At 39.8% G+C, this 17,397-nt stretch overlaps 1 protein-coding gene across 4 annotated transcripts; it reads left to right on the top strand.

Annotated features, from left to right (window-relative positions):
- Window positions 1–49: 49 nt before the first annotated feature.
- On the top strand, window positions 50–14,909 carry LOC135492058 (GTPase HRas). Of its 4 annotated transcripts, none has more exons than XM_064778191.1 (7): window positions 50–215; window positions 7,275–7,323; window positions 7,975–8,003; window positions 8,907–8,991; window positions 9,745–9,887; window positions 10,367–10,527; window positions 10,810–14,909. In XM_064778191.1, the coding sequence occupies exons 1-7, from the start codon at window positions 185–187 to the stop codon at window positions 10,867–10,869; spliced, it is 558 nt and encodes a 185-aa protein (XP_064634261.1). In that variant the 5' UTR covers window positions 50–184; the 3' UTR covers window positions 10,870–14,909. The 4 variants fall into 4 exon arrangements, with proteins under 4 accessions (XP_064634261.1, XP_064634262.1, XP_064634259.1 ...); XM_064778192.1 differs by lacking the exon at window positions 8,907–8,991 and adding an exon at window positions 8,771–8,855; XM_064778189.1 differs by lacking the exon at window positions 7,275–7,323 and adding an exon at window positions 7,183–7,231.
- The last annotated feature ends 2,488 nt before the right edge of the window (window positions 14,910–17,397 follow it).

Genomic DNA, 17,397 nt, shown 5'->3' with positions numbered 1-17,397 from the left:
TCTCATTTCCCAAATCCCGATAGTTTCTCGGAGCTAGTCTCGAAGCGATTGTGCATGGGCGTTGTGTGAGCTTTCCTTCAACGCGGATACAAACCACACTCAAAATACAGCTTATTTATTCTGCTATGCCATTCACGACGTAACAATAGTGACATTTTGACTAGATAAACAACATTTCGGCGTCATGACCGAGTATAAGTTAGTGGTTGTCGGGGGTAAGTGACGATCTTTTAGTCTTTATATTCATTGATGGTTTTTTTTGTTGTGTATTCGTATACAATGTATACACATGTGTATTGTAAGTGTAGAGTGAAGTGTATTTCTGAACAAAATTTACATGTAGTGCCTGTGCTTGGGGTACCGTAGGCCTACTTCTAAACCTCACACATAGTGGACCATAGACTCACGGTGCAGTCACTGAGTCAGTCATCCTGTATTCCAAAACATTCCTAATGACGACTGGACATAGTCGTTTGCGTTGGGTGCTACTGCTTGGCCTAGATGAATTCGAAGAAATTTGACCAGTCATCGTGCATTTCACCTAAGGGTCACCGTGTCTCTAGGCATTGTATTGTCCGAAGTCTGACAGATGTGATTTGTTTTGGCGCTGATTCATCTTCTTCGAAAAGGCCTATAACAGTCCACATTGCACGTTGTAGCGATAGCATCATCATCTATCTAGTGGCCGGCCGTGGGGGCTGGATGATGATCAGCTAGTGGACAGTGCTGTTGGAGCACAGAGAAAACAATCTTTATTCGGTTGTTACAGTGTACTTATGGTATTTATGCAGTCCCTTTAGTGTTGTTGGCTGCAATCATGACCAGTTGGTTGATTACAGAGAAAACCAATCTGCTATGAACATGATGAAGTTATTCAAGTTTTCCTGACCTTACATGATTTGCTACTCCGTCTGTCCCCTTGGGCATTGGCTCCATTCATCAGTATGGCACTCATATTGTGTTTGATCAATGAGATAATTACATTCTACAAGACTACTATTGATTAACTTGAGTAATTATGAGTGGAGGCTGTGGAAATTAGACCAGTTTATTATGGAGAGTGACAGTACATGTATGGCTTCCTCTGCCCATTGTTGGTATATAGTCCCAGCAGAGCCATTAAACAAGACAACTACATTAATGATTAATGTAGTTGTCTTGATTTACATTGTTATAATGTTAAAGAATGATTAAAAAACTTAGGGTGTGAAATTTAAATCCTTGGCACCCTGTCATCCCTTGGCCTAGGCTTGACCTTTTTGTGGCTTGGTTCAATTCCCTTCTTTGTTTTTGACTGCGTAGTATTCCTCGATGGCCTCCAGCTTCCTCTGTGGTCTGTGGTTTCCTCCTACATCTGCATTATGCTAAGATCGGCCTAGAATTCTGAGAAAATATCTCTCAAGAGTATTTAGCATGCTTCCAGTAAACATATGCTCATTGGTATTCCGAGGAACACCATCGGGAATTGCCAATCAACCAAGTCACTTTTTCACCTCTGTGTACCTGCAGCCGCTCTCAAGGTTATCCCAACTACTCATTAGTCTGTGCTAAGCTTGCTCTCCATGGGGCTGATGTATCCATGTAGTTGGCTGTTTTTAGCGAGGCTTATGGGTCAAGCGACACTACCCCAAGATGTGTCAGCTAGCTTGTGCCTGTTGCAGGATGAGCTGGTTTCCAAGTGCATGTATCAGTATTCTTCAGTTTATTCACAATCACCAGTAATTCAAGGAACACAATCGGGTATTGCAAGTTCCCTACAACTTGCAAGTTCCCTACAACAGTACCTGCGTCCGCCATCACAAGCGCAGACCGGCATAGTTAAATACGCGGCCGGGCGATAGCTTGATTGGGCCGTAAAGACTCCTTGTCTGGTTAATGACCAGAGGCAGTGGCAGTGTAATTTTTCATCGTCTGAAACTTGAGAAAATCCAATACATGTGGTATTTGGTGGGAATGAGCGATGTCGTGTGTGTGTATGTGAGATGTACTGGAAGCGCTGGCAACTATGCGTACGGCTTGCAATTAAGCTATGTATTGTAATAAGCATTATTCATATCTCAGCAAGTAAGAACAGAAGTAAAAAAATGTAAACCTGTATGTAGTGTATTTAGGCCTAGTTCCAGATATCCAGGGTATATCATAATATACAACTAGTATGCGACACCTGACACACATAGTTTGCATATAACCCTTGCGCCATTTGATTTTCACAAACAAAATGCTTGAGTCCACCATCAGTGTGTAGAGATGACCTCCATGTTTGTGTAAAAAATTAATGATGCTGGATTTGAGGGGCTAGATTTCCCCCAGTTCCGATGGGATAATTCTAGCCGGGCAATCAAGGTTAAGCCCATTTTTGAAAACTTCAAACGGGCTGCTTTGGCCATTGCACTGACCAAACCACTTTTACAGTTGTTCAGCTATTACTGAAAAATGAATTTGATGTGGTCATTATAGTCAGGACTGCATGACAAATAAAGAACATTTTACAGAAGGTTAGAATAACCCCACCTTGCCCAATAGGACTCCAAAAAAGGTGACAGGGTTGGTGGTCTCCTGGTGATCTGGGATCACAGGCATGGCTAACCATTTGGTAAAATAAATGTGTCATACTTATATTTGGTTCAATTGGTTCTCCACCCAATAGGCCTAGTGCCTGTGCATACTAGAATGAGGTGTACCCGATCAAGCAGTCACAGACTTTGTGCAATCAGTGCGTGAAAAATCAAGGCTATGCCAAGTTCTGTTAATGTGTGTTTGTGTATGCCCTACTTCTTTTATGTTTCAACAACGATGTTGAATCGGCCATGAAAAGTCAAAGTCTGTAGGGTTTATATGAGTCTATGACTATGGCGGGGTTACCACACAATCAATCCCTTGGATATTTCTGGCCCCTGATGAACAATTTGGTTGTTCCAGCGAAAAAACTTATTTTCAGCTGATCTCACACTTGGGTCAAGAGTTGTTAAGGCTTCATTTTAAACACAGTGTTTACATTGTAATCATGCAGTTTGAATATGTTTGAAAATGTACAGAAGTTCGATGAAAATAAAAACGGAATTTTTGAAAAGGTTTTCCTGTCACCCAAAACAATCATTTAAGAGCCATTTACTGGTAAAAACTAGGTCCTACATTACACTCATGACTGTGGTACTTTCATATACATGTAAATGATCTAGGTGCCTTGGTTTTATTATGTCAAGACCCTTGAATGATATTGTCGTTGTAAGATATTGGCATGTCAGCGGTCAAAGTACATGTTGGCCTGTAAAAGTGTTTGTCTCTGTCCATGAAAGTGACAATGCCGTTCTAGCAGTTAGCCGTCCTCATCGTTGTGTCTTGACTCTCGTGGTTACACTATAAAAGCCAGCACAAAAACACACACACAGCCTCAAAAGTGCCAGATGCTGATGTCGATTCTGAACATCAGTCTTTGAACTGCGCCCACAACTACATGACACTTCAGTCTCATTTGCCAACATGAACTGATTGAAGTATGGGAAAAACCAATAAAGATATTCTGAGGTGTGGCTTCAGGAGTTGAAGGGGTCGAGTTTTTTCCGATTGCAAACCTACACAATGTGTGACTTTTTGCTGGGCCTTTCTCTTGGTATATTCATTATCGACAACAGCATAGAGGTGCTGATTGAAATTCATTAGCACCAATTAACATTTTACAGAAAAGGTTAGCATTTTTAAAGGGATATTGCCCTGCCTTTGTGATCGAAAATACCAGAGTGCCTGACCGGTGACCTCGTCTGATGTGAGGTTGTGATGTTTGGCATTTCAGCTGTGAGGGCCACCTCAGTCTACCTGGTGCATCTTTGACACATTGCTTAGAATAAGGCATCGCTTGGTTGACGTCACAGGCAATGTCAAATAATTGTATTGTATGTGTGTTGCATTTTAGGAGGTACATACATGTATTCTTAGCATGGTTGGGCTTGTTTGCAGCTATTTTTACATGGCTATAGATTCTTGTATCGATTATGAATTCCAGGTCTTTGAAGTTTTATTCGGCTATTTTTGTCAGGTGCATAGTGTGATCTCATTGTAATGATGTTGCACTCATCTTCTAAATATTGTGAGTTCCTAACTCTGTGCAGGCTCATTGCTTGTGATATTTGGCAAGTACCTCACTTTCCATTGGACATTCTTCAGTTATTTTAACCCATTGAATGTAGCGAGAGGAGGGCGTTACTGTTTGAACATGCCCTCCCTAATGCAACACCAACTAACCAGCCTCCTATCCTGAGAGGGACACAACTCACTATGCATATTTGGAAAGGCATGAGAGGAGACTGTTACCATACCAACACTGACTTCCATGATGGATGCAAGAAGGAAGGAACCTCTATAATCCATTCAACATCGTGCAGTTCCATGCATTGATTGAGAGAATGTAGCTGGAGTATGGGGTTGCTTTGGTGTGCATGAGCAAGCTCAATCACCCATCAACCAAGGACACCCGCATGCATGCCAGTGGTTCCCTCAAATCACGACTGGTATCTAGGCAAATGTGGGTTAACCCTTTCTTTGCCAGCACACTTTCAACATGGTCAAGTTCTTGTATCAGTATTCTTGATGTTTTCTCTTTGACTATGATGTGTTCCCCTTGACTGAAACTAGCTCTCTGTGGGCACACCTCGCGAGGTGTTATGTTGACGAAATATGATTTACGTCGATAGGTTTATATTGATACCTGCAGAGACAAATTTGTTCATCGTTTGTATGTCAATGTATATCATTATCACTGGTGGCCTTTTGTGGCACAAAAATGTCATGGGTCATAAGTTGATAGGCAAGGGAGGATCGAGACAGGTAGCAGCATAGCAATGCCAGTTTAATCTGATGCTGCAGGTTGGGTGTGTGAGGAAATAACGTCCCCAGGAGAAATTATGATCATTGGTCTCAATAACATTGAAATGTAATGCAGCTTCTTGTCACAAGGTTGCTACACTGGAAATATACTCACAAATACTGGTGAAGCTCAGAGCATCAGCCAGTTTGCCAATGCATGGCGTCATCGCCACCCACCCCTGCTGTATCTGCAGAGATTTTTATCTGCCATCACCAGTTCCTTCTCTACATTACTTTGATGAGTCATAATCGTTAAAAAAATGAGGATCCAATCATTCTGATTGATGATCGAGGCAGGCTGAATCGATGATGTGTCGCTTCCATGTCGCCGGCCATGTATCGTATTTATGCCTGTTTATGTTCTCAAGACTCGGAGGGATTTGAATCCACCACCTCTCAATTGGAAGTTCAGTGTGGTTCACTGTATTCTATGCACAAGAAATTACGGTATCACTTACAAAAAAAGACATAATGCAATATATGATTACATGTTATAAAAGAGTGAGGAGGGCTGACATATTCTGTCCTGTATCGCTGATGTTAAATAAACAGTATCCTTTTGTGGATGACTCACATAGTCACATCCTCATTTTAATCTCTCTCCACAATTGATTTCATCTCACTCTTGATATCTTTTTCAGCTCGCATGACGTCGGTCAGCGGCATTCTCAAATGTTCTTCTGCATGTGTTGAAGCACTAAATCCATGAAATCCAACAATATTATACTGAAAGTAGTGAGGTCAAATTATTGTGAGCGAAGTTATCTGCGGTGGGAACTTCCGTAATCGTTGATTGAACTACACCACCAACAAAATCTCATACTGCTCCACCAATTGAGCATTGTATTAATAATCTACAGTTACTTTAGATACCTTGTCCAAAAGCCAAGCAACTGGCATTGGACAATGCCTAATTTTGGCAGACAGTTTCTGCTGCACGTTTGGACAGATATCATCGTGTTTAGATTCAGCATGGTTTTCCATCAGTTTTCACCAATTTCATCATATGTTGATGCCAAGCAACTCGTGCATTAACTCTCTCAGCAAGCAGACGCTGTTGAAGCTTCTTGAAGGTTTCCAACGTGATGCGTTCGTCACCATAGAAACGCTAGGCTGAGGAGAATGTTTCCCCTCAAAGTGAAAGCTTTGTGAAAATAGAAATCTGTGTGGTACCTTGGATGTATGAGTATGACAATGACATCAGCAGGTCGATGACAGATGTATGCAAGCAAGTCATCACATCTTATGTGATCTTATCCGGTATTTTGGTTATGACCACACAACCATTGCCTGATATCTCGACAATCATCAAATCATTATTGTATGATGATATAAACAAAAAATCTATATTTAGGGTGAAGCTCTAGTTTAATGTGCAATCATTTTTGTATCAACTTTCATGTTCCCTTTGGCAACAGCAGGAAATCATTGTTAGGGAAAAGATTCGGGAAATCTCGGTTTTTGTCTGGTGCATTTGGTCACAATTGAATAGGAGGTTGTGGTTATTAAAGTAAATGGATTTGTCCGAGGTATTCTATGTATGTCATGATGTGGTTCGTTCATGTCTGGTGTCAAACCGGACCCATAATGTTTACATGGGCGACATAGTTAGAGTTGTTAGGGTTGTGAATGATGACCTCTTTTGGAAGAAAATCTTTTAAATTGACCCCGAGCTGAGCTGGTATACTTCATCAGCATTAACCATAACTTGCCCTTATGTATTTGGAAAAAACGGTTTTCCCTCTTAAAATCCTGGCCCAGCCTGTGGTCCGGTCACACTCACAAGTCCTACCTGGCCTTTTTGCCAAACTTGACTTGACCTCCCCCCTCTCATCTGCTTGGTGATCATGCACAATTTCTGTCGAGTAGAAATATTATGTACTTGGCATATTCTAATCTATATCATGGTGAGTAAACTGATATATCTATCAATGGATTATATAGGTTTACTAAACTGACTATCGCCAATCAATACTTTGAACAATAATATTGACATTTTGTGACGAAGTTTGGAGGAGATACTTTGCTGAATACGAATATAAGTGTGAACAAGTTTGAGGATAATTTTCAGTACATGATCCGTAGTTGTCAGCTTTGTAGAAAGTTTTGTAGATATTTCGGCATCAGCATTTATAGCCATTTTACTATCCTTCACATTAAAAGGTTTATCGTCTGACCCTGAAAAATGGCAAATAAAAAAACTTGTAGAAACTGCAATGAATCGCAATACATTGGCATTGCGACTACTAGTCGAGTCAAAATGCGTTGTTGCACCAGGCAAGACAACCACTGGTCTCATACTGTTCACTTTTTCTCTTGTAGCTGGTGGCGTTGGCAAAAGTGCCCTCACGATACAGTTAATACAGAACCAGTAAGTAGCGTCTTATTCATGTCTTTCCTTCTTTATCTTACAGCTGGTGGCGTCGGCAAAAGTGCCCTCACGATACAGCTCATTCAAAATCAGTAAGTACAGCAGCAACACACTGCTACGATCCTAACGTCCGAGGCCTGGCTGGCATGGACTCCTGCGCAAGCTTATGGCTGAATGGGATGCCCTCTCTGGTCCAGGCTTGATGGATCAAGTATTTTCTACGAATCGCCTAAAATGAAAAGCAGATTACTTCAATTCATGCCTCCTTACCTGCCATAAAATTTGTCCTCCTATTTCTAAAAATGTCTCTCAGTAGTTTGGAAAAACTGTTGGAACTAAAATGCTTGGTCATGCCAGGGGAATGTATCCCTAACTGTAATGTAAACTAATGATGGTGAGCATTTTGAGCTGGTTAAGTCACCTGTAGTTTCAGTCATTTGATACAGGCTGCATGCCTGAAATTATTTTTGAGACAGGAACAGTTAATTTTGAAACAATTTCTCGAGGATCTCAGAAGGTCTGCTTTCAGTGTCCATTTTCATCAAAAGACTGTGGAGTATGAAGGAAATGAATTTTGGATTTCTAAAGCCTTTGATCTGAAGTTAGTGCCACAAATGTCCAGTTTCCCACTTTTGAATTGTTCACTGCACAGGGTTAACAGGATTCCTGCTGGAATTTGTTTAAACATGACTAATTTGAAGTTCAAATATTTAGAGTAAAATGTGTTTCTTGTCTGTTTTCAGTTTTGTAGAAGAATATGATCCAACAATAGGTAAGTCCTGTTTTGCGAAGTTTCTCGAAGTGAAAGAAAGGCATAAGTTTCTTCATATTCCAAAGCCTTTCTAAATGCTGTCTTTGACTGAAATAACCATGCAAGCTGACTTTTTATGATAAATCTCACAAAAGCATTCAAGATTTCTAAAAGCAGAATTTTCGGTCGTAAGGTAAAGCAATACAACATTGGCCATAGATTGCACACCATTACAGGTCTACACAAATCAGCAAAGAGAAAATATTGATAGAATGTTGGTCACGAATGCATTTTCTGAGAAGTCCATCTCCTTGATTGATTTGTGTGCGCAGAGAATAAGTGAGTTGATGAATAGTGTTTTGACAAGTGTGACCGTCAGCTTGTTGACAGAATGAGTAGGAATTAATGTAAAGCACTGCCAAGATAAGTATTGCATTACATCATAGCTTTCTGAATAATATTGCCTCTTGTTGTAGCACTTGAATATGTTCTCTTCCTGATTCAGTGTAAGCCTGTATAATTGCATGCGTTCAATACCAGTTGCGGTATAATGTGGTCAAGAGCATTTCAGTTGCTGACAATGCATTAGGTAGATTTGTTGTGTAGACAGCTCTAATACAAGGCACATAAATGGCCAAAAACCACTTGCTGCTGTATCCATGCTTGGTAGGGCATCCTGTCAGCCCTGTTCTTTCACACATCTCTCAGTGGTATTTGGTTCAGTGATGTATCAGACTTACTGTGCCTGGTGCAGTCCTGCTTTCATTTACATGTGTTGCTGATTTCAGAGGATTCCTACCGAAAGCAAGTTGTGATAGATGGAGAAACATGTCTTCTAGACATTCTCGATACAGCAGGTCAAGAAGAATACAGGTATTTTATTGCATCTCAAATCTCATAACATATTTCTATTTGTGTTGCTAGAGGATTCCTACCGAAAGCAAGTTGTGATAGATGGAGAGACATGTCTTCTCGACATCCTTGATACGGCAGGTCAAGAAGAATACAGGTAGAATGGCTAGCTTCTAGATTCCTGTTGGGGCAGTGTAGACAGTAGTCCAAAATTACGTTTGTTGACTGACATCATGGATGCAACATTAACCTCTGACATCTCGGATAATGATTTTTGGTCCAATGTTACCCAATTCAATATGTTGAGCAAATTTTGATTCCAGCAATACATCACTAGCACCGAACTAGAGACACTAGTAATGCAGAAACTTTCAAATCCTTAAGTTTGAGCCCATCAGCATCATAGATAATGTTAAACAAGACCTCAAATCTGCAATTCATTGAAAGCAGAGATATGAGCTTGCAATTCTCTGTTATCAACTATGGGAGATAATGATTACAGTCATCATGATAGTATGTTATGCTGAGGATACCACACACGTCAAACATTGTCAGATCTAACTGACAAATTGACTCTCAGTGGTTCTCTCAAACTATGAGTGACGTTACTCGCAAGATTTATGAGTGGCTTTCGTCGCAAGGAAGATGATATCTTGAAGATTTGCTATGGTCGGTTGAAGAGCGGAGGGCTTTCGACAAATTTATGAACTGATAAACTCTGCCTTCCACCTACGTCAAAATATCCCTACGTTGAATTTCTCAAGTATAAAAAGAAAGCAGACTTGATTCGAGATTGTAACTACCGGTATCAAATCAATATAGAAGGACTCTGTGGCCTCATCAATGTTGTGAGAAACCCGAGATGTTTTGACCGCAACCTGATCGAACATTTCATTGCTTTGTCTTCCAGTGCCATGCGAGACCAGTACATGAGGACCGGGGAAGGCTTTCTCTGCGTGTTCGCGGTGAACAACAACAAATCGTTTGAAGATATAAACCAATACAGGGAACAAATAAAGCGAGTAAAAGATGCAGATGAGGTGCCCATGGTTTGTAAGTACCGAAGTACCGAAACACCAAATATCGTCACGGCACATTTTTGCTTGCATCATTCTTGTCTGTGCCACAAGTAAATAGAAAAAAAATTGCCTCTGTACATGTCAACGTGATAACACGAACATACACAGTGAGCATTTTCAATAAGGCAAACATTACTGGATATTCTCTCAATAGAGAGCAGCACTGTACAGTGCGGTGCATCATGATGTACCCTATCCAATTTTCATGGCTGTGAGTGGTGATTTGGGTTCCCACAGAATGAATGAGTGTTTTAAGTTGCCTGAAATAGCCTTAAATATTTGGAAACGTCTGTTAAGTCAAAGATATGTATTCGAGATTTGATTTTGTTGCTATTCTAAAACCTAAGTTCTGAAAATAAGTTAGTTTTGGTAAAAAACGCCACTATAAAGGACAGCTGATTGGAGAAATTTCGTGTCCCCCATTTTGTAATTTTATGCATGATGTCATTTCAGTGGTAGGAAATAAAGTTGATCTTCCAACAAGGACAGTAGACACAAAAAATGGTAATCAAATGGCCGACAGATACAGTATTCCATATGTGGAAACGTCTGCAAAAACTCGACTCGGTGTCGATGATGCGTTCTATACCTTGGTCAGGGAAATTAGAAAATATGTAAGTACTAGGGAGATCAGTGGCTAAGTTAACCTGTGATGGACTGGCCTCTCATCAATGGTCTGAACATCGTGGGTTCAATTCCAAGACTGGCTCATGCTTGTGATCTGCGGCAAGTCCCTTCATTGCATTTTTTACGTAATCCTTGGAATGAGACCTGAAAAAGGCGGAAGACCCCCATCCACAAGGACTGTAGCTTGTATCGGACACCTCCTTCATCAGAGGCAGAGTCACTTGGCTACTACCAGAAGTTATTACTATTATATCTTCCATATTTTTCAGAAAGAGAAAAAGGTTAAAGAAAAGGGCAAGGGGAAGAAACCAAGATGCTTGATTCTCTGATGTGTCGCGATATGTCTCTTGTGTTTACTGCCTACCATGGAATTATGGGATATGTCTGTTTGTCCTGTAGATACGTGTTGTCCAGCAAACACGTCTCCTCTCTGCAGTTTCATTCATGTTGTCACATTGTGTAATATACAGGGTGTCTCAAAAGTGGTAATTCGTGAATAAGAAGCGAAGAGAGCTCTGTGGCGTATAGTAAGACTGATGAATTCCAGTGGCATATAGTCAGTATTAACATGGCCATTCATGGTAACACTCTAAGAGATTTGAGATGGTACTATTGGTGTTATGATCGGTCATAGAAGTCAAGATTTTGTCACATTTCTGTACTTACTCACTTTGGGACACCCTGTACATACTAAATTGGATAGGCACTACTGGCGAAGTCGGAGTTGCCTTAATTGTACTTTTGTAGAACAATTTCTATTGCCCGGATGTTCAAGACTGGACACAGTTCAATTTTAGGCTTCTTCTCATCATTAGTCTTGACAATTTTCCTGAGAATCTTTGTTGTGACAAGTTGCCCATCCAATAAAGGAGCAGTGAAGCATGAAGCCACTGCATTAAAGGCCAGTTTCATTCAAAATTTGGAATGTGAGATTATCCAATAATGTAAATATGCAATGAATATTATTTGCACACCGATATGAAAACATGCATGGCTAGTTTCAGTGCTTTGGCATGTCTACTTACAGCACAAATTCACAAATTAACAGGGCCTTTAACTGTATGAACCTACATACCTCACACGTACAGGGGGCGCTGTTAAATAAAAAAGATTCAACTGAAAATATGACAAGGCCAGAGAGTGGTGAGTTTGTATATTATGAGTATCACAAAAAGCTATTTTTATTACAATCATTAATACATCAATCAGGTGTTGGCATTGTACTGGTTAGGAATTTAAATAACAATCGGCAGATAACATAATTTGGATATCTTCCGTGAACACTCACGTTTGATTTGAGTACTGTATGAAAACGGCTTATCATTCCTGTGCCTTTTCCATGCGTGCAGTCAACTGTTGACCTCTTTATTTTGTGAACCCAATATCTGCCCACATTTCTTGAAAGGGGTCAAATTAGATTAGTCTCTCGAAGTACCCCAAGTCTTTGTAGGGTTGATAACATGTCAATTGTCAAACTGTCATGTTAGATAATGTCGTGTTCATATTGTCAGAATCACTTATCAACCATTACCAGATTGTTTGTATGGTACATCACTGTGTGTTACAAGGTTGGTGATCCTTGGCTTAGGTGACGGCCAGCCTGTTAAACCCTGAATCTAAAGTTAGAGATGAGCATTCAGTACATAATTGTCTACTGATAAATAGTTCCGTTGATATCTGTGTCCCATGATTCCATGTTGTTGGGCTGTTATGTTAATTTGTCTAGATGAATTGAGGAAAGTGTCCGGTGTGTACCCAGACACAAATTTTTACGTACATGTACATGTAAATGATTTAAATGAAATTTCAGAAGATGTGGTATAAGATGATGCCATGGGCAACAAAGGTGTCTTCATCTGCAGATGTTAGTCAAGAGCACCAATGAACCTTCTTCTTAAGACAGGAATGACCAAGATAAATGCTGGGCCAGTGTGTCATGCCGCAGGCATTATTTTCAGACACCTTTAACTTTGTAATGCAAAGTAAAGTTGTATATGTAGTTGGTCCTGGGAAATTCATATTTCTTGATATATAGAAGATAATAACTAGTATGGAATGACAAGTTGATAGTAGATTGAAAATTGCATTGTATGTAACTGGCATAACTTTCCCCTACTAAGTTTTAAAACATAATGTTCAGACATCTTTGTTGACCTATTGCAAGTAAGTAATGTAACAGTTGCTTTGCTGTAAATGTAGCATAATGAACTAAAAAAATCTTTTCAAGGTGAATTGTAAAATGTGATTCATTTTCTAAGCTGTACATATTTCTGTTGATTGGACCTGTTTTGAAAGGTGTTCGCCCGGATAGTGGGTTGGCGTTAAGTAAATCAAGCAAATAAAAAGTAGAGAAGACGTAAGCCTACTGTAGACCTTGGTATTTCGTGAAACTTACATATTTGCCACTTTGACATTTCACATCGATGAGGAATTTTACATCCAGAAGGTGGCAGTACAATTACAATTTGGAAAATTCTATGAATAAAATTAACAGGGACTTGACATGGCCTGGAAATCTATTGTATTTGACTACTGCAAACGATAACAGCAGCTGCCTGTGGCGATAAGGTTCCCCATCAATCTTCCTGAATTGGTCAATTTCATTTATGATGAACCCTTAGGTTGATAATTTTTGAACATAAAAAAGTTAACTTTCAGGAAATTTCACTGTTGACAGTAGCTAATTAACCCACCTGTGTCAGAATACGTCGGAACCTGAAAATATTTAGGGGAACACTGGCGTTTGTAGTTTTGGGTTCAGAAAGTCATTTCAGGACATTATTGTAATGATTGTAGTCAATCTGTGATTTGTGTTCAAATCTTTGACCTCCGTATTCCTCCACTTTATTGATCCAAATTCTTACCATAGGAAGGCTACACCTTTTAAAGATACATGATGTATAACCCACCTACTTGATTTGACATTCGTGTTAAGGTCACAGAAGTATGGCCTAATTTGGCTGTTCAGCTAAACGTCTGTCACTTTGGAGATATCGACCACAAACTCTGTACACATGATGTAACCTAAAGTCTAACACCTCAAGGTCAGACCTGTCAGAGTGAGTGTGGTGGTAATTATTGTCAGTTCTGTCACCTTATCATATGGTCTGACCACACTTTCTATCTCTACTCTAAGCTGGGGCACTCCGATTACATTGTACGAAGCATAGCAAATCGCCCCATATTGTTTGTCTGATCTGGAGAAATCAAAGGAGGGAGTATTCCATTTCCAGATTGTTTATTTCTTAATCTGTTCAATGAAATTAATCATTAATTCGGCACTATTTTTAGATATTCTAGGTTTCCATTCATAGAATTCATTGAAAGCCGATAAGTTTCCCAACTTACACAGTTATTTGTATAATCAGATTTTTTTATATATTTTATTCTACCAAAGAACTAAGATGATTAGTAAATAAGCTCATTAGATGGTTATTTTGATATAATTGTTCGAGATCATGTTAAGCCTTTGCTGATGACTTAGAGCTTCGCTATGGAATCTGGTGGAAGAGCTTATAAAGCACATTTAGGTAGTGACTAATGTAATGCTGTACCCTACTTCAGCACAATTGTTAGGATAACTCTGATGAATTTAAACACACCGGTCAAGCAGTAAGATAACTCCACTTGGAACCTTGTGGTATCACCAAGAGGTTAGATGCATGTGTTCACCTGGTTAAAAAAAGACTTGCTCGTTGTTGATCAAATTGGTTTTACTAATAATTTTAATACAGTATGGTGGGGTTATCCATCAGTAACAATTGGTGGCTATAAGTGAATTGTCTACATCTCTGGTGTTTATTTTGATGGCAGGTAAATTAAGCTTTAAGTTTAATGAATATCTTGATTTCCTGGTGCAGTTTGAAGCGGAAGGTTTGGAAGAGTTCATCATGTGGTTCATAAAAGGATAAATCATTGAAAGAAGTGAATGTTATTGCAGGTTCTTCATGGCACAAGACACAGAATACCAGTTTCTGGAATTTCTGTTCAGAATGATTGTTCTGTTGCTTGGCAAAGAAATAAAATTGATCAAGTTCTATGAATAGTTGGGGTAAAATGATTGGCTTATCAACTATTTGATTCTGGTATAACGTGGTTTATATCAGCTGTGGAACTGAAGTGCATACCGAAATGTCTACTTAGATGAGTTAATCTATCTTGCCAGAGCCATCAACTCTTCGTTCAGTCATTTATTCCGCTGACCTGCTATCGTACAGCCTTAATAGTTGTACCATTTGGACCTTGATTTGGACTCTTGGTATGAGAATCTTCACACCTTTTCTCAACCTTCTTTGTTGATCATGCTGCATTCGTCTCAACTTGTACATTTTCTATCCAATTGTTATTAATAAATGATATTTGAGAAAGATATGTTGCGACCCTTTTTTCTGTATGCACAGTATAGACAAGTCTAAAATGATTTAGGAAGCACAAATGATTTTGCTTGAGGAGATTCCTTATCTGGTCGTGACATTCATTGGGTACAATGTAAAGTCCTTTAAAAACTGGCTTGGTGTTTTGTTATGTCATCAGCAGCTCCATAAAGCATAATTTATGCGAGGCAGTCGTTTCTATTTCATTCCATGATGGATACACGACAGTCACTGTCTAGGGAGCTGAGGATGTGACTTGGTCTCTGCATTTAAAATCAGGAAATTCGTTTGAAGATCAGTCACTGCACCTATATTCAATCAGAGGGTAGTAGGAAGGCCTCCTATATCAAGCAACTGACAAGATCAATAGAGGGGTACACCGAACAAGCCCCTGAGCCTGCCACTGGTGAAACTCTCGTCCACCGTCGTTGATCCCATCGGAGAATCATCTACTGTCGTTTGTGTGGGAAGATGGCTTGTAGCTGTGCTGAACCTGTTTTGACAAATAAAGCAAGTCATTATTTCTACCAAATTCCCTTAGTTTGATACTACCTTCCAAAAGCATGAAAACCAATCAATTACAGGACCACAGTATGAAATTGGCTTAGGCGACAGTGGCGCCGTGTTGCGGCAGAAAATAGAACTGAAATCTTCGGCCAAAACTCTTGAGTTCCAATTTTTACCGCTAGATAGCACCATTGTTTATCGGAGAATCGACTGTCGTTTGTGTGGGAGATGGCTTGTAGCTGTGCTGAACCAGTTTTGACAACTAAAACAAGTCATTATCTCTACCAAATTCCCTTAGTTTGATACTTCCAAAGGCATGAAAACCAATCAATAGCATTCCGCGACGTTACTATTTATAGCTCACAAGGTCATTTAATGAGATATTGATGACGTTTTAGCCACGTGACAGTCGGACATCGACACTTATTTTTACGCATTTGAGCTTATTTCAAAGTCAATTATCTTTGACCCTGCATTGTTTTTAGCATGAATGATACCATAGAGTCAGAGAGAGAAATATTCAGAACAATTATATGTAGTATTTCCAACACTCGGACATGTGCCAGATTGAATCTAACTGCCCTAGTTAGAATAGAAAGCCTGAATCCATTACGAACCGCATGTTTGTCCGACATTGCCTGTAATTCAGCGATAGGGAAATAGAGGGCAGCAGCTGCAGTGACCTCATTATCACGGAATGCTGATACAGTATGAAATTGGCTTATTCGACAGTGGCGCTGTTTCGCGGCAGACAATAGAACTGAAATCTTCGTCCAAAAGGCAAAACTCTCAGTTCCATTGTTTACCGCTAGATAGCACCACTGTCGCCTAAGAAATGAGCATGTTTTAAGGCCTTTTAATTGCATTAATAGATTTTTTGGTATTGCCAATGACATAATACACAGGGTGGGCCCTTTTGGCTGTATGTGCATGGACTAGTCTTGCAAATAACTTCGACAGATCTACCATTTTTAATCAGTTTCTTCGTGTCTTGGACAAAGATTTTAAAACTTTTGATGACGGTTGTGATGATGAACTGGAACCTAGGCCTACCTCCAAGTAATTGCGGCAAGATTTTTTGACAGTGGAACCTTCCTCAGTAAACTACACCTCTCTATTTAGAACACTACTTTTATTCCCAAAGTTGTAGTTTCCATTCAATTTGACCTTTTTAATCAGGACACCTCTAGGACAGCACTTGGCAGTCCCAAGAGTGTCCTTGATATAGCGGTTCTATTGTACTCCTTCATTTTTGTTCCCCAATACATTGCTGTACTTGCCACACCAGAGCCAAGCAAGGCTATGGACTCCAATACAGTCCCTTTCGTCATCCTAATTTTCCTTCCTCTATGTACCAGGCAATAAGACAATAAGGCCTGTCCATTGCGTCCGAAGTGTAAATGGGGCATCTGAAGCTAATAATTAGAATTAAGCACTCCAAGCAAATGGATTTACTAGTTCATCTACTGTATTATAGGGGACTGAGAGTTTCACTTCCCTCCGAGGGACGATGTCACAACCTAATCAACAACACCAGCTTGAGCATGGGCTAACAACAGGTTGTGACATTGTCCCTATCAGTTGTGTGAGTTGCGGCCAACTCCTATATGATAGATGGCGCTGCGGACGGGCACCTGCTTTGACCTAGATCACCCTCGTCAATTAGTCATCGCAATTATTTTCTCTGAGAAAATCCCCTTCCAATCAACTAGAAAGCACCCTTATTCACCAATAATGAGTTCATCCTCTGGTTAAGTCAAGTGACTGATGAAATGTTATGTTTGATAGTACATTGGCGTAGTATTTATTGAAAACATTCAGTAGTAGAAAATCCAAATTTGGAATGTTATTCTCATATCTTTCGAATCAGCCAATGGGAGCGAACCAATTAGGGCCACGTGACGTCAATTGACCAACCATTGGAATCCCATTGGAAAGTATTGAATGTCTTTGTTCAAGGGGGATTCCTAACGAATT

This window comes from Lineus longissimus, chromosome 8 (assembly GCF_910592395.1).
Source record: "Lineus longissimus chromosome 8, tnLinLong1.2, whole genome shotgun sequence".
Classification (NCBI taxonomy): Eukaryota; Metazoa; Nemertea; class Pilidiophora; order Heteronemertea; family Lineidae; genus Lineus; species Lineus longissimus.
The sequence above is the reverse complement of the archived record's forward strand: the minus strand, read 5'-3'. Positions and strand labels throughout refer to the sequence as shown.

Excerpts from the sequence above, each read along its gene's own strand:
- LOC135492058 (XM_064778191.1), top strand. The coding sequence starts at position 185 with ATGACCGAGTATAAGTTAGTGGTTGTCGGGG. Across the intron at positions 8,004-8,906 it reads AGAATATGATCCAACAATAG|AGGATTCCTACCGAAAGCAA; the intron begins GTAAGTCCTGTT and ends TTGTGTTGCTAG. Across the intron at positions 8,992-9,744 it reads GCAGGTCAAGAAGAATACAG|TGCCATGCGAGACCAGTACA; the intron begins GTAGAATGGCTA and ends TTTGTCTTCCAG.